Source organism: Antedon bifida, chromosome 2 (genome assembly GCF_963402885.1).
Source record: "Antedon bifida chromosome 2, ecAntBifi1.1, whole genome shotgun sequence".
NCBI classification, from domain to species: Eukaryota; Metazoa; Echinodermata; class Crinoidea; order Comatulida; family Antedonidae; genus Antedon; species Antedon bifida.
In genome coordinates this window covers 36,106,288-36,129,037 of record NC_136227.1, presented here as the reverse complement: position 1 = coordinate 36,129,037, position 22,750 = coordinate 36,106,288, and the positions used below count along the sequence as shown (strand labels likewise).

Below are 22,750 nucleotides of genomic sequence, written 5' to 3'. Positions count from 1 at the left end.
CTCCATAAGCGCAGCCAGCTGGAATTCATGGTCCTGACCTGGATGGAGAGGAACATCGAGTACAACTTGCATAACAAATTAGTTAAGCAGCTAGCTAGGCTTGGCTAGACACATCATGTCTAGCCTCCTCGGGATTAATCCGAGGTACTGTAGTACGTTTCCGTAGGCCTACGTTGGAGTGAAATGTTTTTATTAGATACTGTACTACAGTATAGTATTCATTTTTACAACCGTCTGGCTCTACTACTAAGCCATATGGTGTCTACGTTTGTCTTTGCCTACAAATTTCATGGATGGGCAAGCTTTGTTTATTAATACTATTACAACATGCAGTAAACTTTTCAACTTTCACAATAATAGCGTGCCTGCTGTGTAAAATTTCCTGTGTTTTAAGAGCGAATCACATTCATCAATCAGGTGTTCAACCCCGGTGGTTTGGACTCGAAGTTTGAGTTTTAATTCACACTAGTAACAGAACACCGCCGGTGTTGATACCCCCAGTGTGTATAAACTCAGGTATTTGGCTATGATGTGAAGGAGGTGTGAAAGTGCATTTTATTACTGTAATTATGACCTTCCCATGGAAAATCCTAAATTCCCCTTCTCCCCCTCCTCCCAAAAAAAAATACAGAATGATTGTTATTAACCTGTCATAATCATGTTATAATTACAGTGTATACGAAATTGTTTTATTATTGCATATAGTACGACTAATGGATACAAAGGCACATTCATTAGTATACATATTTGCAGTTTTTTTTCTTTTTACTGCAACTGGTTGCATCATGAAGTGTACTGTTGCACATAAATTCAAAATGTCCTCTTGAGGTTTATTGCCTACTGTTTACAATATGTTTGGTTCCCACTAGTGACGCAATGCAAGGATTTTTTATGCAACGCAGTTGGAGTTGAGAAGCGACACTTGCATTGAGTTGCGTCCTTTTGTTGTCTAGTGGGAACCAAGCATTAAAGTGGATCATTGTTCAATTAAACTAGGTTCAAATTAATAGTATCTCTATTTTCATTGTAGCCAAGAATCCCTAAAATATTATATACACACCAACAATATTCTTAAATAGTAATACATCTTATATAATCCTTCTTATACTGTAGTAATTCTTCTCATAATTTATTTTTTTACATCAAAAAAAGAATCAAACAATAATTCGAAACAATAATTACAAAATATACAATTGCACATCAATTGTTTGGTACAATGATACTGTACAAGTGATTATTGAAGTTTGATGTAACAGTCCAGGCCAACCAATTGAGTTAGTGAAAATGCAGGTACAGTATTTGGTATACAGTACTTCTGTTAAAAACACCAGGCTTATTTGAATGCAAGGGTCTTCAACAACAAAATGTAAGCAGAAGTTTGGGCTAGCATGATGGTATCCTGATTACAATCCATTTAAATCTCATGAATAATATAGTGTAGATGTTGTTATAATGGTATTTCCACATTTTCCGGCTGACAAAGGAAATACAATATTAAACAATTGTACTGTGAAGTTTCTAAATAAATAGCCTTACTTCCTTTAACATTAAATTGTCCATAAACTGTATTTACATCACCAACTGTAAATAGATTTCTGCTCCGAATACAGACAATAGGCACATTGTCAAAATGCTACTTGTTTGTTTGGCTTGCACAAGTTTGCATGGAACTAAACATAGTTTATAATGCTGATTCTCTCAATAATGTTCTTTGTATTAACCTTACACGCTACTCAACTTACACTATTGTAATTCAGTTACAGTATTATAATAATAGTTATACTCATTCATATCAAAATATGTTTTGAGCATTTGGAACAATCTGTGTTGGTAATCCACCTTTTTCCATACACCCTGTAAAGTCCATTCTTATGGTGTTACCAGTTGAAGAGTGATTTCACTCTTCAACTGGTGTCAGAGAAGAGTGAATTCACTCTTGCCTGGTGTTGCTGATGGCAAGCTAAGTGCAGCTGTTTCAAGTTATTTGTGAAGAGCCTGAAATAAAATGTTTTTAAAATGGCAAAATTAAGTGTGGGTTGAGACTCATTGCTTACTTGCTAAAGATTGCTGCACTAAAAAATTATAATTTTGAATAATTCACATACACACTCCTATTAATATTTATTTACATCTTGTTATACTATCCTTACTTTTTTTTCTGCTGTACTTCCAACAATGACCCGTGTTTTAGATGGTTTTCTTTTGAACATGGCATAACAAAAGCATGTAATTATCATAACAAACAAGAAATAACTTGTGTGCATCAGGTGTAGGTTAATAAGAGATCGTTCAGCCTGAGGGAAAGAAGTGTGCATTGTTGTGTAAATGTTTGACTAACTGTAAAGTAAAATATCAACAAGCAGTGATGTAGCCACAAGAAATATAGTGGTCTGGTTTTTGCAAGAAAAGAGAAGAATCTCTGTTCAAACCACAGGGTTGTCTCTGTGAAAAAGTGGTCAGGTTGAAACATTACCAATCGTACTGGTGGCAATGGCCCTGACAATTAAATTCTTCCATATATTCTATTTGTCCCCTTAGTAGCTGTACATCATTTTTATCTCAATCTTATTTCATTTGGTCTAGATTATATTTTAATAATACTGTATTATGTAACGTTTACAACTGTTTGACTGTAATTATTATTTTTTAAGGTTTTTGAATAGTAATGTATATAATATTAAATTCAATGATTTTAAATTGTTGTATAATTGTATTGTCTAGTTCTTCATATCATGTCCATATTGCAATGTTTAACAGCTAAATAAATCAATTCTTTTTTTTAAATTATAGTACCATTATATTATTACTGTAACATCATTATTACCATTATTATTGATTAAATGTTATTAAACTTAATCCTAAGCACTTACTGAACTGAGCATTACTGTAAGCCTAGGGTCAAACTTGTGTTCACCATACATGACTGCACCATTATCACAGAGGTCACCAGGGGCTTCAGTCCTTGATGATAAGCCAGCTATATAATAGTCTCTTTGCGTTTCTGTGATATTGCATGATGGTGGAGCTCTGTAATGAAGACAATAGAACTTTTAATTGCATGATGCTATGTTAAATAGTACAAAGCAACAGGCTTTAAATCTTTGCGATCCTGTGATATTACATGATGGTGGAGCTCTGTAATGAAGACAATAGAACTTTTAATTGCATGATGCTATGTTAAATAGTACAAAGCAACAGGCTTTAAATCTTTGCGATCCTGTGATATTACATGATGGTGGAGCCCTGTAATGAAGACAATAGTACTTTTAATTGCACGATGCTATGCTAAATAGTACAAACCAACAGGCTTACAATCTTAACGATTCTGAGATATTACATGATGGTGGAGCTCTGTAATAAAGACAATAGAACTTTTAATTGCATGATACCACGCCATTCTCTTACCTTCTTGCTGGAAAAACACTTTTGACAGCAAAAAACGTGACACAGGATCTGAGGACAATCTTATCACAGAGATTAGCTTTCTTGCATGTATGTAAACCAACTGGCTCAGGTAATTCAAAATGGAAATACACCACTTCACTTTCTGCATCTTTACCTACAATTAACAAATTGGTTTTCTAGTAAACTAATTGAAGCAACGGAGATAAGGCGCACAGAAATATAACATTGACCATTACAGTCTGCATTTAGTCCAAAATTAATCATACAAGTTGATTCAAGAAACACAGCAATTATGTACTATTCTATCTATGTGCAATGAATAGGAACAATAATGAAAATAATTCTTGCAATTTTTTTTTTGAATATGCCATTTTAATGTTACATAAATTATTACTGTAGTTACCCACCTTGACCAAAATTTGGACCAAACAAAAATTGATTTACCTGTACCTGAAAAAACTGTAATTTAAAGCACGAAATAGTCAAATTGGCTGCCAGCCAATGGGATTTTGGTTGAATTTAACTGACTGTTTTGTCATTTTATAAGTGAGAACATTATTTTTCCCATTTATTTTTCTACAAAATAACCTATTCAAAGTCTGATTTAATTAATCTTATTCTTCATTGTTTTTGGGGGATGATACATCTTTAACAGTATGTGTTTCTTCATGGAGAAAAACTGTAAAAACATAATCAGGGCCATAGCCACCAGTACGGTTGGTTAGGTTTCAAACTGACCATTTTTTTCACAGAGGCCTTTGACAACCCAGTGGTTTGAAGAAATATTTTTCCCTTGCAAAACCCGGACAACTTTTTTTCGTGGCTACATCACTGATAATTGAACACAGTAATAATAAATTACCTAAAACACCAAGCTGAGAAGCAAACATCTTTCCTCTGAAGAAGGTAACATTTTGCAGACTGTTGATCATCTTCTCAGTTGGTTCAATGACCAGTGACACACCCATTGAATAGTTATGCAGTTTGGTGTCGTACTCAAGTATGTTAAGTTGGTCCGCACCTTGACTAAGCAACGAGTCTGTTACATTGCCGGTGGAAATGATGTATGGATGCGCTTGCTGTATTGACATTGATGTATTGCTGTCTATACAAAAGTCATTCTCAGAAAAACTTAGTAAAAAGCTGTTCCAGTCCTAGAGTAGAAATGTAATTGAGTTAAATAATTGGAGAGACAGAAAGCAGACAAACAAAAACAAAACATAATGAGATACAAAATCTTTCTTGTAAACAGGCTGTTAATTTAGCCTGGGCCAAAATTAGAACAAATAAACACATTTTGTCTGGCTCAGAATTTTTATTCTCAAGTGGCAAAATAAATTCAATGACAACAACCTGAGAAACATCATAATCCTGTACTTCATGTTGCTTAACATACAACGCTAATGACATCATAACAATCACAAACGAGATCATACAGCCAACAAAGACGACAACGGGTGGCTTGCTGATTGCATGGCTCTTGAAGTTCTCAACTATAAACACCTTCATGATAACCTGAAAAAAATTATAATTTTCATTGCATACTCATACAGATAAATAATAAAACACACCTGAAAATGAAATAGGCTAGATTCTTAGCTTATTCTTTTTATTGATAGGAAATAGACAAAAATACAATTCTTACTGTCACTTTTTTTTAATTAGTTTACATTTACAGTCTGACAGTGTCAGACTGTAATGTAAATGTAAACTAAATTGAAAGTTATAATGCCTAGTAGGCCTACCCCAGTATAGTCTACAAACTAGGCCTACTACTTATTATACTCCTACTGTAGTACTAGCCTAGCCTAATGTAGGCCTGTCTAGTTAGGCTACAGTACTCGTCGTCGGGGGCTAGTCTAACTAGCCTAGCTAGGCATACATGGACATGTAACATACTGTACGTACCACGGAGATACCTCCATGGAGGTTGGACATGGTGGTACGTACTGTATTTTTAATTCAATAATTCAGTGACAAACATCTTTACCTTGACAATTTATACTTGTGATCAATATCTACATTATACGTATAGACCCTGCTTTTAATTACGTCCTATTATTCGTCTTTTTATCTATGAAATCACCAGTTTGAGATAAAAAAGGATGGAAGAACCAACATTTTGATTTGATGATACGTGGTTGTTGTTCGTCGTCGTCGTGTCGTAACCTCGTATCGTGGATGGCGCTCTCTATATAAAACCTGTAACCCCTTATGGTGGAATTTTTTTAGGACAATACATTTGTTTGTGAGTGCAAAATTACAAATAATTTTATGAGGTGACAGAAAAAAGGTTATACAGTATTTTTATGAGCCTTTTCCACTCTTCATCTACAATCTGTGTGTTGCAGGGGGTTCAACACCAACACTTCATGACATGGAGTAGTAGTAATGCATATGACCTTACCTCATGAATGTTCCAATGTCGGTCATATCAGTTCCTGGGTGTATGGTCATGGCAGTCATAGTAATGTACTGTAATGTTTATAAGAAAATCAACTACAATGGTTTCCTGAACATTTTTTTTTATTAAAATTTCTAATTTAACGTATAAAAAAATTTTCTTTTAGGCTAGAACACAATAACACTAATTACTGTACATAAAATGCATAAAAGCTCTATAAATGTTATTACCACTAACTCGGGTATAACCCTGTCTAGAGGCTTAAATCCAATACCAAAAAAAGGTCTACATAATACTGGAGTGTATTGCTTGGAATGTTGTCCAATATTATGCAGAATAATGTTTTCTATTGTACTATTTCTACTGTTAGTGGTTTACTAATCAAAAATAAAAAGTGTTTAAAAAGTTCCGAAATGCATAACGTTTAAAATACAAAGCAAACAATATATAATAACTACAACTACATTAAACATAAACAATATTTATGGGATGCAACGTTTTTTTAAAATTTTTCATTAGAATGTCAGTTATTTTAAGTTTTAATTTTAAAAATACGAGAAAGACTTTGTATTGTATACAATATAAAAATACCAATTCTGAAATATTTTATAACTTATTATTAGTAACCATAATAATTACTAATAATAACAGTTCAAAATGCAATAAAATCATGCATAAATTAGAGATAGTAGTACATTTTTATTTAAAATTAACAACTAATATATGTCTGCCAAAATTATAGCACCATGAAACATATTAAATTAACCAGTAATTTTTGATTCTCAGAAACCAAAGGCGATGGAATGATCTACAAACTAAACACTTGCTACTCATCCTTTCTCCATGGTAACCCTTTCTCTATGGCAACAGTTTCTCCATTGTAACCCTTTCTCTATGGTAAAGCTCTGTCTACACTATCAAACTTTATGTGACAAAAAAATGTAGACATGATGTCATATCATTACCATATTTGGGCATATCATTACCATATTTGGGCATAACACTACCATATTTGCTACACATCACACTTTCTTTGTCAAACTAATTTGATAGTGCAGACAGAGCTTAACAGTTTCTCCATTGTAACCCTTTCTCTATAATAGTTTCTCCATGGTAACCCTATCTCTATGGTAACAGTATTTAATATACAATAGGTGTAGTAAGAAAAAACAATATACAGTATAATACACAGTAACTGAGAAAACAGAGATATTTTAAGTCAAATACCAGCAGTTGATATGATGTCATCGTGTCCTTATAAGGGCACATCACAGATCTGAAAGCGCATAACTAAAAACTATAAATGCAAAGATAATATATAAATCATGTCACCTGCACAAGATTTTGTCTTTTTCAATGAGTAAATAATTTTCAGCTAAGCATTCTAGAAATCATAGATACTGGCCCATAGTTTAATGTATAGTACATAAGAAGCAGCAAACTAATCACTATTATTTCTATACACAGGTTACTTTTCCTCTTCTATTAACTATGGAATAACTCGCCTCTCCCTATTCCCTCTCCCCTTTTAAAATGAATGGAATGGAATGTTCAATATCTTCTGCTTTTTATACAACTCACAACAGTAATCCACTTTAACACTTTGGAATACAAAACTTTCTTAACATTTTTAAAATGTATAATGTACATATGCTTGTCAACTGCACAAGCTCGACTTATTTTCTTACAAAAAGAAAAGGCGGTCTGCTAACTCTATGCGTGGTTCTCTGTGGAGAGACTGGCCTACGAGGAATGCCAACTTGTGAGCATACTGACATGGAGCAGGAACTCGGATTGTTCCCTGCAAAAGAAAATAGTTATTGCAATTATTTACCACAAAAAATCCTGTGTTGTTTTCTTTTCTTTTAGTGATGACAGCTTGTTTAAACTTTCCAATATATTTAAATACCAGCATGTATGAACTTTTATACATATATTTATCAAGTTTGGTTTAATAAAGACAAAATAAAAACATAAAAAAACTTACAGGCCAATTGTAGTAAAGGTGGGTAAGTTTATAGGTCAATCTTTGGTACTGATCTGGCTGGAAGCCTGCATTGTCCCAGATAATATCGTAGTTTGTTGGAGTAACGGTACCCTGACGGACTGATTGAGATACCAGGAAGAAATCATACCTAAACAAATATAAAAATACAAACAATTATTGTTTTTCAGCAGTGAGAATTCTGGTAAAACTAATAGAGGTAGTTATGCTGGGCCTTATACCAAGGCTGTAGCAAGAGGCAAAGATGATTTAAATGTAATTATTAATATAAAATATGACGATCTGTGCTGGGGAATTGGGGTGGGTGGAGAAAATTGAAAATTTCAGATGAGTTGAGTGATAAACTTAATTTACTGGTTTGATAAACTTAATTTACTAGTTTGATATACTTAATTTACTGGTTTGATATACTTAATTTACTAGTTTGATATACTTAATTTACTAGTTTGATAAACTTAATTTACTGGTTTGATATACTTAATTTACTGGTTTGATATACTTAATTTACTGGTTTGATATACTTAATTTACTGGTTTGATATACTTAATTTACTGGTTTGATATACTTAATTTACTGGTTTCATATACTTAATTTACTGGTTTGATATACTTAATTTACTGGTTTGATATACTTAATTTACTGGTTTGATATACTTAATTTACTAGTTTGATATACTTAATTTACTGGTTTGATATACTTAATTTACTGGTTTGATAAACTTAATTTACTAGTTTGATATACTTAATTTACTGGTTTGATATACTTAATTTACTGGTTTGATAAACTTAATTTACTGGTTTGATATAATTAATTTACTAGTTTGATAAACTTAATTTACTGGTTTGATATACTTAATTTACTGGTTTGATAAACTTAATTTACTAGTTTGATATACTTAATTTACTAGTTTGATATACTTAATTTACTAGTTTGATAAACTTAATTTACTAGTTTGATATACTTAATTTACTGGTTTGATATATTTAATTTACTGGTTTGATATACTTAATTTACTGGTTTGATATACTTAATTTACTGGTATGGTAAGTAGCAAAGAATTAAGTAATACTTACTTTTCAGGCTTGGTTACGGTGGAGTCAACAATAGTACCAGGTGGTGGGTTACTTAACTGGCCATTATTATTCAGAATCAATCGAGTACTGATTCTCTTCCTTACAACAATCACTGTTAGTAGAGGCCTGTAACAAAGTCATAACACATTCTTAAGCTCTGTCTATCAAACTAGTTTGACAAGAAAAGTGTGATTTTCCCAAATATGGTAGTGATATGCTTAAATATGGTAGTGATATGACATCATGCCCATATATGGGCACATCACATTTTCATATAAATGTTGATACATAGACATAGCTTTATACTATTTTTTAAAATCTACATAAAACTTAAACTTCTAAAAGAAAGTTATGAACAAGATTAACTGAATATATAAATATAAAGGGTTTGGATTTTTGTTAATGAATGTAGACATGAATGTAGACATGAATGTAGACATGAATGTAGACATGAATGTAGTGTGCAATGTGCTGCTGTAAAGACAAATTCCAAATCTGATAGGAAAAGTTTTTCCAAGATTTGCCAGTGTAGACAGCAAACTGCAGAAAAAGTTTTCAGAATTTAGGCCATGCATTGACAAATAAGTTTTCCAAGATTTAAGAACTCAGTAAATATTGTGACAAAGAAAGGTCTGTTTGCTAGTGTAGGCTTTACATTTGGTCACAATGTGATCTTGTAACCAATGTAAATGGAGCACATGACATGACCCGAGTGACCCATGGAGTATGTGTTAAAATGGAGCACTGGTGATTAGATTTTTTTTACAGACATTGTTCTCATGTGTCACATATGATGTACATGTACATAGTATCACAGAACTTGCCTATATAGTAGTAGATATAGTACTTACTCTTTGCCTGGTATAAGACCCTGAATGCACTTGATTAATTGAGGTATTTCGTGATCCCTTACAGCTTGTGTTTGCCCTTCGCCCACACCGTCCCTGTATACAATGATTTTGGCTGGGAACTGTCCGTTGATCTCATAGTATTTTTTTAGGGATGCTATACACACATAATAACAAATGTTACTCATGTAAACGCACATAATAACAAATATTACTCATGAAAACACACAATAATAACAAATATTACTTATGTAAACACACATCATAAGAAATATTACTCATGTAAACACACATCATAAGAAATATTACTCATGTAAACACACATCATAAGAAATAATACTCATGTAAACACACATCATAAGAAATAATAATAATGAATAATCAGAAAGCAAGGAGATAAAATATTTGTTTTACCTTGAAGACTGACTCTTAGTCCATCCACAATTTCTTGGCCTGGAGTTTGAAAGGAGCAGCGACTATAGTAACTATAACAGAAAAAAAAAGAAGTCTGCTACTTATTCCACCAGATAAATTAAGCTTTAATTTAGTACTAGCTCTAGAACAGCTACCGGTAACTGATAAATCATAATTTTATACAAGAGAAGATGTCTTTGTAAAAAAAACAAAGCAATGTCGGTTGTCAGCAAATTTGAAAGATACATAAAGATAAAGATAAAAAAAAATGACAAAAAGTGTATAAAGTATAAACTTAAAAATCTTAAAAGGTTAAAATCGTAAGTCAACAATTAAAACTCTTACCGTGTCAAAGTTCGATTCATGGAGGCAACAAAACCGCAAACACTCCTACCTCTCTGGGCCGAGTCGTGATAGTTGTCTATGCCGATGACCATAAGGCCAGGCACCTAGAGGTAAGAAATACAATTGCAATGGTTATTACATTGTGTGCTATGCTATGCATTAATTGCTTTGCTGATGTTTTCACATGTGTAGACCATGTGTTGTCACATTTGTTGCCGATGTTTTGTTTTGGGAGTTAAAAATGTTTATTAATTTCATAACGAATAATAACACCAAATACAGGAGAAAACAGTAGTAATAATATTTATTATTATGATTTAAGTCATGAGCATCATAGGAGGAAATAGCTGAAGGGATTCCTTTAAAAAATTATTAAAAACTCATCTTTTTGCCCAGGCTTATACATAGTCATAATTCTTGCCATTTTAAATTCGCAATTTTATTGTGTATCTGAGCTGATTGCATACTATAAGCATTGAAAAGGGCCTTGAGCACATTTGGTGGCAAAGTGCGCACTAGAAATCTGCATTATTATTACACAAAAGCTAGCGAAATTAAGTTGAGAGACTTACCGGGTTGTGGACACACCACAGTTCACCACCAAGTTTACAATTAAGTTGCATGCCTATCTTAGTGGCAACGGACATCAACATCTGTTTCTTCGCAATGGTTCTACCGACGACTACTTGACTAGGTACAGGCATCTCCAAGCAACACTGCTTCTTGATTGCATCATAACGATCTTTACGGTTGTTTGGTACGATACAACACACCTGAAATTGAATCATTTATTTCTTAATTTATTTGTCAAAACAAAATAATAATAAAATTCACAGAGCTGGACGATAAATATTTTTTAGATTTTTAACAAAATTCGGAACCTTGTGAATGCTAAGAAAAGTCATGAACACAGGAAGAAACAGTTTTAGTTGAAACCAACCCCACTAAAAAATTGTCAATGATTTACTTGTAAGATCAAAATTGATTAAACACATCTGTATAGGCTGAAACAGCTTATATAGTGAACTGCCCTGTGCAAGATTCCTTCGAAAAAATAAAAAGTTGTAAAATCAGAAATGTACAAACCATTTGGGTTCTTTGAGTCATCTTCTCTTTGATAGCCTGAATATAATTTTCAGTTCGATCTCCATTTAAAGCAATGACTGCTGGTTGGTTGACGCGCATTCCAATTGGACCACACACACGGATCAAAGTCTGCACAAAGTCTTGAGTGTTGGCTTTGTCACGAGGACTAAATATTACAAGCCAATCGTCAAGGTTCACTGCTGTCTGGACAGGTTTGCCACGAGTTTCCCTCGACCAATCAGCTGTTCGTATGTCGTACGAGAACTGTGAAATACAATTATATGTTAAAACAAATCTTTTGCTAAGATAATATTTATTGGTCAATAATAAAATATGTTGGAAATTCATTTTCCAAATGGCGAATAAGTTATCAAATGATACTGGTAATATATTCTTTTTATATAGTGGTACATCAACAGAAAATGTCTCTGTACCAGATTTTATTTTTGTAGGCAAGTTGGTGGTCTGTTAAGAATATATTTGAGTACATACTTTAAAATTACGTTGGTTTAGCTGTTCAGCGGGCAAGCCCCTTCCTTGGATGTCCATCAAGTTGTTGTCCAAAGACAAGCCCCACCTTTCAAGATGTGAATTGGCTTCTTTATTGCTGTAACAATAATGTATGCATATTATTAACATTTAATCATTTATGGCAAGATTAATAATATAAAACTATTATTTTGGTGACTAGACGGAAAATGATTATTACTCAAAAAGAACTTCATTTCCATTAAGCTAAATTAATACTTTAACACCATTCATGAATAAATCATGTAAATAAAATTTCAATTTCACACAATCATTTCAGAAAGCAGTCTAATAATAGAAGTGACTCGTAATGCACACTAAATCTAAGAGACACAATGCAAGGACAAGAAATTTGACCAATCACATAGCTCTTTTTCTAAAAAATTAAAATAAAAGTGTACAGCATGGTATAAACGTGGATCGAGTACACCCGCAGTGAAGTCTTGATGCTAAGTGTCCGTCAACGACAGCCAGGTGTCTTGAGTACACCAGCAGTGAAGTCTTGATACTAAGTGTCCGTCAATGACAGCCAGGTGTCTTCAGAAAAAGACGGCTACCAGAACAGTAACAGTAATTCAGAAAAGGTTGTACAGTCTTAAAATAGATTTGTAATGTACATTAAATCTCAGTTTCCACTGGGACACAATACAAGTAAATAAGCAAGCCAATCACTGCCGCTTGGTCAACGTAGTTGAACCAAGTGGGAACCAAACTTAAACATGTTTGTACGTACTTGCTAATGCTATGCAGGAACCTGTTGAGAGTGGCAGCTCGGTTCTTGGGATCAACACGAGTATGTTGTGCAAGGTCCTTCATTACTGTAAAGTTGCTTCTTACTTCATCACTTATGCCTGTCACGGTACAGAACTCTGGTATCAGATGTAGCACCTCTGGGCCTTGTTGTCCTGCACGAACTTCCTATTTAAAAAAAATTTAGATTTTATAGTTTTAAAAAGAACATTTGTATTGTTTTAGAAATGTCACTTCCTATTAAAACAAAATAGTAAAATTTTATAGTTTTAAAAAGAATGAAAATTTGTATTGTTTTAGAAATTTCGGGTGGAATTTTCAGCAAAAATGAAACAGTAGTATCTACATTTTATGTACCCTAGATTTTACATACGAAAAAAGGTCTTGGAAATTTAACACCTATGTAAAGTTGTTTCTTGTTTGTCTTTCTTTCATTAAAAGTGTGTTTTTAGGCCTAGCTTTAAAGAAAACGATACATTACTGCAGCTACAATCAATTCACTTTTATTTCAGAACAAAGTCCATATCATAACATATAAAAATATTCTAATAAATAAATGTAAGTAAGTAAAAATCTATACCACATGTCGCACATAATAAGGCCGTCGGAAAACTGACGGTTTTCAACTGGAGTGAATTAACATTATAATGGCTATACTGATACAAGTTAACATACGTAAAAGTATACATGAAATTATGTATACAGAAGTTCAATCCATCTACAGGATGTTGGGGTGAATTTAGATCCCTTGTTTTATGCACAGTTTTTGGTACTGTACCATATTTGCGTTGAGATTAATATTGCATCCTACCAATTCATCTAAATTCATGCCTTGTGTTTTGACAACATAAATGTGATTACAGCACTTATTGTTATAACTTCTACACACCAACATAAAAACAGCACATCTACACCACCCCTGAATGTGTTGAGGAGTGCAATTTGTAGCACACCTACAATTTTAAAAAGACAGGCCTGTAAAATGTATTGTAAAAATTCCTTACCCTCCTTTTTGGTCGGCTAACCAACAATGGTTGCTCAAGATCAGTGATCTTCCGCTCATACACTTGAGCGTAGTAGTCCACATAGGATATCTCACTGCCATCAAACTTCTTAAACTTACTCATAGGGTTCAATGACCAGTTGATGTCATCAACACGATAAGTCTTATTGTTGTACCTAAATTAGAAAAAAGGCCATTAGTTGACAGCTTATATTGTTACAAATTGCACTTCTATATATATATAATTTTTTTTTTATTTCCTATTCATGCAACAGCGAGCACAAACTCGCCAATTACAGGATGGATATACTATTTTATAATTTATCGTGCTTATAAACTAAGTCTCATTTGAGGCTTAGGATTGAGTTGAAAGAGTCAGGATTGAACCCTGGACCTTGGGATTGGAAGGCAAGCACATTAACCACCAAGCTACAGCTCCACTCAAAAAATTATATAGGTTTTGTTTTTTTTTTTTTTTTTTTAGAGATAGCTTAGAGATTTTTGGTTTATGAAATAATACAGGTATGATTTGTATTTTATCTGTATTTTAAATGACGTTTTATTTGTATTTTACCTAATTTTATATTTTTACCTAATTTTATATTTTTACCTTTGAACAAACACAAATAAGTTCTAACCATGTACATATTTTACTGTGTTTAACCATGAATAAATGAATACTGAACAAAAATTTGAGCATAAGAGGATGTTGGCCTCTGGTTATCATCACTACAATGACCTGTCGATCTATTTTTACTTACTTAGTTAGTACAATTTGTCCAACAAGCTTCTTTGTGGCCTGTTCCTTGAAGGATGACCGGTTTGCATGGAATAGATCATAAAGTTCATCAAGGATTGTACTCAGACACAGCACTTTGTGTGACACCTCCGCTTCAAGCATGATATGCGTTTCTCGTTGGGAGATTGATGTTATGAAACCGGGCCAAATTTCAAGTCTTCAACAAAAAAAAGTTTATAGTTAACTTTAAATTAGTTTTAAATTAGGGGAAAAACTAGTTTCTAGTTCTCAAAATTTTAAAAATATATTTGTACTTTATCTGTACTGATTTAATGTTGACTTACTTGTGCTGCCTGACCTCAATTTTATTGTCTGGATTAAAATAATGGCGGCCAATTTGCTGCATGTTAAGCGACCCCATCACTCTGAATAAAACAAAAGTAAATATGTAAAAGCATTAGTAAACCATCAAATAGGAGATATAGACATAGATTAGTTGTATATGTCGTAATTTTAAATTATACGAAAATGTTTTTCCTTGGCAAATTTCAAATAATCTTTGGATAATAATAAATAATAAATAGAATACTTACTTCCTGAATATGACATTGTACATGTGAAGACATACACCAGAGAAAGGTGGCAGCTCATTGGTCAGTTTAATCGTAATCTGGATGTTCTCACCTCGGTTTGTCTGCACAGTAAATACAGTCTCCTGAAAAAAAAATTTCTTAGCATTACGAGTGCATCAAAGAATTGAGAGAACTGTCAGAATAATTTTTTACTACAAATTATCTACATGTGCCCATTATTATATTGACATGATGATGGCACATTTTTTTTGTCAAACTAGTTTGATAGTGTAGACAGAGCTCTACACTACTTGTTAATGAACGTTCACTCATTTAAAGTTAAAGAATCACAAACGTATGGAAATGCATATTGAAGAATTCTATGCTGGATGACTACTAAATATTTAAGTACTATGGTTAAATAACGACAAAATATAAAATCAATACGTACGGTTCGTTCAAGTTTTATAGGTAGGAACAAAACCATACCATCAAATGCATTGGTGGCTCCAATAATTTCTTTCTGTTGTTTTACGAGAGCAATTCGCAATCGTTTACTATCCACAGGTGGGTTGAAGTCCACATGGTACTGGTACAGCGCCCACTGCCCAATCGTCTTCAGTCTAAAGTTGTTGGACACAAGTTGGCATACCGATCCACTTTTACCTGAAAAAAAATTGTTAAAATTTGTTTTTTGTTATTTAGAAGAACCTATTTTTTTTGGGTCACATCGGTATCAATGTTGTTTTCAGGAATTTTTTTTTAAATCCAGTTTTTGATCAAAGTGAAAAAGTAATGCGACATTAAAATGGCATATTCAACAACATTTTAAAAATAATTTTTTTTTTTTAGAGGGACAATATTTCTTTAACAAGGTTTAAGTCAGTTAAGATGTATTTAGTTTGAGTTGACGGTATATTTGCATAAATTTAGTTCATTTCAAAATTCTTACCTTGCTTATCCTTAACATGTTCTGGTCTCGTTTGAAACACATTATGGTCACGTGACCTCCGACCTCTATCTAAACCGCCAGCCCCTTGCGGGCCAACTTGCAGCCGCTGCATCTGCTGTACAGGTGGCTGGGCAGCTTCAGGTTTGGCCGGTGGTCTTGCCAATTGGGCTAGTACAGGTAAAATGAAAAAGGTAAAATATTAGTACACCATAAACACACTATAGGATCGGATAGAGATAACTCAATGAAAAATATTAATAGATATTCTAACCAATCATTAGTCTTTTTTAATTAATTTGATTTATATATATTTATTTTTGTAATTTCTAGATTATTTATTTTAGATTATAAAAGGATCCCAACGGAAATAAGCTAATAAGCTTTATGGGCTATCCTGAAAAATCTTTATAAATGTATTTATTTGTAATGTCAGTCATTTATGTTATCACTTTGTATGTATTTTTTATGATGATTTTTCTAGTAACTTCAAATCAAAATCAGAAAAGTTTGGAAAATGAAGGTCATCTTGGACAGATGGCATTATAATAATATTACATTCAATAAAATACATAGGAAATATTAAAGGTATCTAGCGTACCTGCTACCATAGGTTGAGTGGCGGCCCCACGTGTACGTCCTCGTCCAGGGGCTACTTGTGGGTCCATCTGAGGAGCAGCAGCAGCAGCACTTCTGGAAGCTTCACCAGGGGTAGGTGCTGGGGTACTTGCAGTCGTTTTACCCCGACCCCTAGCACGCCCTCTTGCACGACCTCCTGTTGACATTGTTTCGTATTTCTTATATTATTTTCCCCCAAAAATGCCAACTGCAAAGAAACAAAAGTAATTTTACCACAAGGTATTCCTGTAACTAACACAGTGGAGTGACTGATATGGTCATATGGCTTACTTGCTTTATATGCTTGAAAATGTTATAGATATTGTATTGCTAATGACTATTGTATACATATCCAAGTGAGAGAGCCCCACCCATGACCCAGCCCCACCCATGACCCAACCACACCTTACCTAACACACACTTGTTGGTCATAGATTACCTGTGCTGTGCTAACATCTGTATGTAATTTAGTAAGAGTATATGCATGGGAAAATAAGTTAAAACATAACATAAGTTCGGACTAAATCTATATTGATGAGTAAGATTAGTAAAGTCAACAAGTTATTTAAGTATTACTTAAATAATGTTTTGACTTAAGTTCATTACTGTATTTTATTAACTATATATGTGATGAAAAAAAGTAAATAAACAAGGTCAAAATATGTAATTTCCTTGGTATTATCATTAGTATAGGCTGGTCCAAGGTAAAATATATGAATCTATACTTTTAAAGTAACTAATAGTAAAAGAACAGGAAAATAAAAGCTAAACCATTTAGAGATCAAATTTTCAAAGAGTAGTAACATATTTTAAAAATAATGTTCATGTTTTGTTGTCTTTACTACAGCAATAATAACTACACTTTATAAAGTGCATTCCACAAATATGCTCAAGGATTACCTCCACATAAATGATTACAAATTATGCTTAGCACATATTCATATACAAATATTTTCATTGATTCCTTTCAGAATAACAATTCTATATTTAACAGCCAATGATGTCAGTATAAAACAATCTCCAACTTGATGGATTGCATTTTTTCTCTCGATAACATCACAAAAGGTCAGGACTCCACAACAAATTCCAGATACAGGTTAAAGGTCATTAAACCCATTATCATATCAAGGCTATTGAAAGGTGTAAATAACCAGGTTGCTGGTAATCCAATTACAGAGTCTCTGATGGCCTACAGTAGGACCTTTACCCAATGCTCTGTAGATAAAGCTTGGCCTAGCAAACAAACAGGAAACACACACACTGTACTATAATTAAGTTATCAAATATTAATGTTAAAAGTGTTATAACATAACATAGACAACAAAGACAATTAGCAGTGAAATCTTCAAAACAACCAATCCTATCTGTTCCTTTCTTCAATTTATAAGACCAAAACAACACAGTAATAAAATCATAAACTATTAAAGACCCCTTCCCTGCAATTTTGGACGTTTTTTTGAAAATAATACATATATATCACTTTAAAAACATTAAACCATGTCATTCCTTGTCTTAAATGTACGTTTTATGGTAAATTATGATAAAAAGTGAGAAACAATGCACTACCTAAGTAGCTCGCGGCGATCGACCTCTCGTGGACGGTCTTAGGCCTAGCCTAGCTAGGCTTAGTTTTGTAGGTGTAACGTACGAACATCGTACACTAGCTATATACCTAGCCTGACGTTGTATAGTTGCTGCATTAATTGTCTTTCTATTTTTGCCAGACTCCATTGATACAAATTGGGGAAAATCCGGTATTTTCGCTGAAAAGTTAGGAGTCTTCCATTTGTTTTGGCCTCACGATTGATCGAAAAGTGGGCGAATTACAGGTGAAAAACAAAAATATCAATCCGCGCGCAATGCATTTTGTGATTTATAGCGGGCCGTTATAATTATTAGAATCGACTTATTTTTCACATTTTTAACCGTTTAAAGACGAAAAAAGTTATCGCAATAGGACCATATAGTATTATTTTTACATTAAATATAGTTTGTGATCTTAAATTAGATCTAAAAAACGTAGGGAAGGGGGCTTTAATCATCAATCAGTATAGCATCTTCTTTGTAAAACAAATAAAAAATACAACTCCCTAAGCTGGTTTAGCTAGCAAGCATTACAATTGGCTCCAACCAGTATTAAAAATGGTGTATTTATTTTAAATGCGCTTTGAGCACTCTTGAGTGGTACGTGCGCTATATAAATAGACATTGCATCAAGTAAACATTGCATCAAGTAAGTACTGCAGTGGGCTGTGCCTAGCTATTAACAATATTAAACAAGAGCATTCTAGATTGATAAAGTAAATATTATATTTTTTATTGAATTTCTACACTGGGAGAACAAGTTGTAAATTATAGCAATTATATAACTACTTGAATAAATAAGTACTGTTACTGTTTATACTTTTTGTCAATTTTTAGTCCATTTAAATACATTATGTGTTTTTTAATCGGATTTGCTGACAACCAACATTTCTTTGTATTTTTCGAAGACAAACAAAGTTTCATGTACAAGTAGCTTTGCTTTGAATGTGGTAATTAGCAAACTATTTGGCCTAACCTGATGTATTGTGTTTTATACTTTTGTTAATTAAGAAAGCACAAATACTTCACTCTACCTATTTGACAGTAACAATAAGACATGTGGATGAAAACTTTTGACACAATGCATTCATTCTTTGTACAGCAATAATAGGATTATTTTAAAGACCCATTCCCTACGTTTTTTAGATTTGATTTAAGGTCACACACGACATTAATGTAAAAAAAAAACTATAATGGTCCTATTGATTGAGATCATCTTTAAATGGTTAAAAATGTGAAAAATAAGGCGATTCTGATAATAAATCCCAACATGCATTGCGTGCGGATTGATAATTTTGTTTTTCTTCTGTAATTCACCAACTTTTCGATCGAGAGGCCAAAACAAATAGAAGACTCCTAACTTTTCAGCGAAAATACTGGGTTTCCCCAAATGTGTATCAACAGCGTCTGTCAAAAACAGAAAGATAATTAATGCAGCAACTATACAACGTCAGACTAGGCCTATAGCTTGCGTACAATGTTCATACGTTACCGATGTTTACCAGCTAGGCCTACAAAACTAAGCCTGGCTAGGCATAAAGACGGCCAACGAGAGGACATTCACCGCGAGCTACTTAGGTAGTGCATTATTTCACCTTTAAGATTTTTCACGGTATTGATTCTTTGGATCCGATACGATTCGGCCCACTTTTGGGCCGAAACATCCCACTTTGTGGGCCGAAACGTCTCACTTCAGACCAAATTCATATTCATTTTTGTTTAGTATTTATCAAGTTTTTAAAGGTGTTTAACAATCCGTATTTTATTGATATTGACAATGTTGATATAATATATATATTAAATTACTAAAAAAACGTAATTTTATATTAAATTTATTACTTCGAAAACCTTGTTTATTTCGTGCTTGCTTATAAAATGCATCAAAGCCGATAAATTTAAGTGTGCCGACCACCACTCATGACATGCTGGCGACATCCCTGGAAGAGGATGCTGTGATGTTTGAGGGACAAATGAGCACAGTTCTCTAAGTCTCGAAGATTCAAGGTAAATTCAAGGTAAAATTGTAGGGAATGGGTCTTTAATTTTAATACTTTTTCAAGATTAGAAAGGTAATATGAAGAATAAGTCAATATGAAGAATTTATTTATTAGTTATTTACAAAGATTTAATGTATGGTATCGTAATCTTAGCAGTACCTGACCAATTCATTCTGTATGTTTGACATTTTGTTGGTCTAAATCAATAAATGAAAATGAATAAGTTTACCGCCGCGAGCCGACGACCATGGTAATGGTGGCCAGTCCATAGTCACACCAGCAAAAACAACATGCAGCAGCTGCTGGAAAGGTACAGCTGATGGATACACACTGTCGCTAGCTGTTACCATCATAACAACCGACCCAAGCATGCCATATTATGGACAGAAAATCTTTGTTTATACGAAGAATTACTCTGAAATAGACAATTGAAACAACGTTCATAATTATTATATTGTAAATAAGTCAAATTAAAAGAAATATACCTCGTTTTTGGCCCTATATGTTCACTATTATCAGCTCTTGGTCTCGCCCAAACGCGCCAATGCACAATCAAAATGGCGAAAGACGAATACCACGCGGTTGTTTGGCGAAAACAGAGGGAGACATTATGAGAGGAGGAGAGGCGGTGGTATCCCCGATCATCCATAATATCCTTATGTATTTTTTTAGCAGTCGCGCCAGCACGTGGTGTGTGTAAAATAGGCGCGAGACCTGTATCTCCTCGTCTCGTCGTCGCAACCTAAAAAGTATAGGTTTTTTTCAAATATTAAAATTATATTACTGGTATTGTATCAAGAGGTTCCCACGTATGTTTGGGCCATTGGTCCATGGTTTCCTACTCTTCTACCGGTATTTTTTTTTATTGAAGGCTGCAGAGGAGACAAAAATAGCTATGTGGCCTGCCTACAGGTAAAATTCAACATGGATCACAGATAACAGATTAATAAAAATCAATTAAATAAGATAAAAATTAAACCAATAAAACAATCATGTATGGCCAACTATTATTTGATACTGTAATTTTGTTAAATTGTCTAATAGGCACTAGCCTAAACTATTTCCATCAAACAGTAAGTGTAAATGTACACGACGGTCCCATTGGAGTTGTTGTATTATAAAACGGCCAGTTTCAAATTATGTTGCCTCGACATCCAATAAATTAATTCTACTTAAAGATGTTGTCCCCCGCAAAACAAGACAATTAAGATTAGGCCTAATACTTCAAACTTTGAATACGCAATAATGGTTTGATTATAAAAAGACAAAATAAACGGTTACATTTAATCAAGAACCTATTGACTGACACTCAGACAATTTGACTATTGTTTTGCTTTTTACAATTTTTTCCTGTAAATAAAATAATTTGTTTTCGATCCAATTTTTGGTTAAAGTTAATTCAAATGTTAATATTCAACAAAAGCTAAAAAAATATATTTTATTTCAGGAGACAATATCTATTTATTTTCCATGCATGCAGGCCTACTGAGAGTGTTAGTAGGCATATGTTGTGAGTGGTTATTTTTAAAATAATTTCTATAAAAATTAAAATTTGCCCTACTCTGCTCTAAATACTTTCCGGCCGTGTTCGAACATTAATTGTGATCAGGATCCCACAAGAATCTCTCCCCGATTTTGACCGGACAACGCATGGCATACCAAACTCTAACGAATAAAATTAATTACAATTGGGGGCGCTAAACATACAATTGCAGGTGGCGAAAGCCAAAAAAAGATGTAACGTGTGCTCTCCCTCCCTCTCAGCGCTAAGGCCCTGCTGCAGCCTTTTGGGGTGGTTTTCACCAAATCACCAGATGCATTAATGTTCACTGCCTCATGATGTGGTGGAAAGGCGGAGCTAATGTGAACCCCAAACACATTAGCTCGCATAGCTTTAACTCTATTCCACCGACCAGCGTAGGAATCGAACCCACGACATTCGTGTTACTAACACGACGCTCAGTCGACTGAGCTAACTGGTCATCTTGCTTTTAACTGGGTTAATATGTCTATTTATGACGTAATGATGAATTACGTAATATACGTATAATAATAAATAGACTATTATCCGCTGCCTAGTCATGGAATTTGTGGCGTAACGGGTAATGCTTAATTTTAAGTTCTCTCAGCCCTGGGTTCGAACCTCTACGAATTTTTTTTTTATTGGAAAATGAATAATAGGCCTGTTGTTTTTCTTTTATTTTGAAAGAGAGATATTTAGATAGTTGAAATGTAATTTTGTAAAATCAGAAACAAAGTTGTATGGCATTCATTTTTCCATTAAATAGACTACTATACCATAAAACCTCGAAAAGAAGCCCATGTGCTGATCCTTCATTTTTTAGTACTCATGGGTGGGCTTCTTTTCAACTTCTTTTCTTGAATTTCTAATAAAGATTAACAAATAAAATGTAACAGTGTAGCATGTTG

General features: G+C 33.4%; 2 protein-coding genes across 3 annotated transcripts; both read right to left on the bottom strand.

Annotated features, from left to right (window-relative positions):
* Window positions 1–1,007: 1,007 nt before the first annotated feature.
* LOC144834917 (transmembrane protein 248-like) lies at window positions 1,008–5,556 on the bottom strand. 2 transcript variants are annotated; one of them, XM_078689904.1, is made up of 7 exons: window positions 5,395–5,556; window positions 4,759–4,916; window positions 4,268–4,559; window positions 3,406–3,559; window positions 2,871–3,027; window positions 2,151–2,294; window positions 1,008–1,995 (listed from the first exon to the last, which is right to left on the bottom strand). In XM_078689904.1, exons 2-7 carry the CDS (start codon window positions 4,912–4,914, stop codon window positions 1,981–1,983), a joined length of 918 nt encoding a protein of 305 aa, XP_078546030.1. In that variant the 5' UTR covers window positions 4,915–4,916; window positions 5,395–5,556; the 3' UTR covers window positions 1,008–1,980. The 2 variants fall into 2 exon arrangements, with proteins under 2 accessions (XP_078546030.1, XP_078546029.1); XM_078689903.1 differs by having other exon boundaries at window positions 4,759–4,920; window positions 5,396–5,556.
* A 357-nt stretch (window positions 5,557–5,913) lies between these two features.
* LOC144834920 (piwi-like protein 1) lies at window positions 5,914–20,909 on the bottom strand. Its single transcript, XM_078689908.1, has 18 exons — window positions 20,806–20,909; window positions 16,723–16,947; window positions 16,125–16,292; window positions 15,624–15,838; window positions 15,194–15,315; window positions 14,945–15,025; window positions 14,623–14,817; window positions 13,863–14,037; window positions 12,842–13,026; window positions 12,073–12,187; window positions 11,581–11,844; window positions 11,067–11,267; window positions 10,495–10,598; window positions 10,150–10,220; window positions 9,739–9,892; window positions 8,888–9,013; window positions 7,797–7,944; window positions 5,914–7,610 (listed from the first exon to the last, which is right to left on the bottom strand). Exons 2-18 carry the CDS (start codon window positions 16,904–16,906, stop codon window positions 7,494–7,496), a joined length of 2,625 nt encoding a protein of 874 aa, XP_078546034.1. The 5' UTR covers window positions 16,907–16,947; window positions 20,806–20,909; the 3' UTR covers window positions 5,914–7,493.
* Between the last annotated feature and the right edge of the window lie 1,841 nt (window positions 20,910–22,750).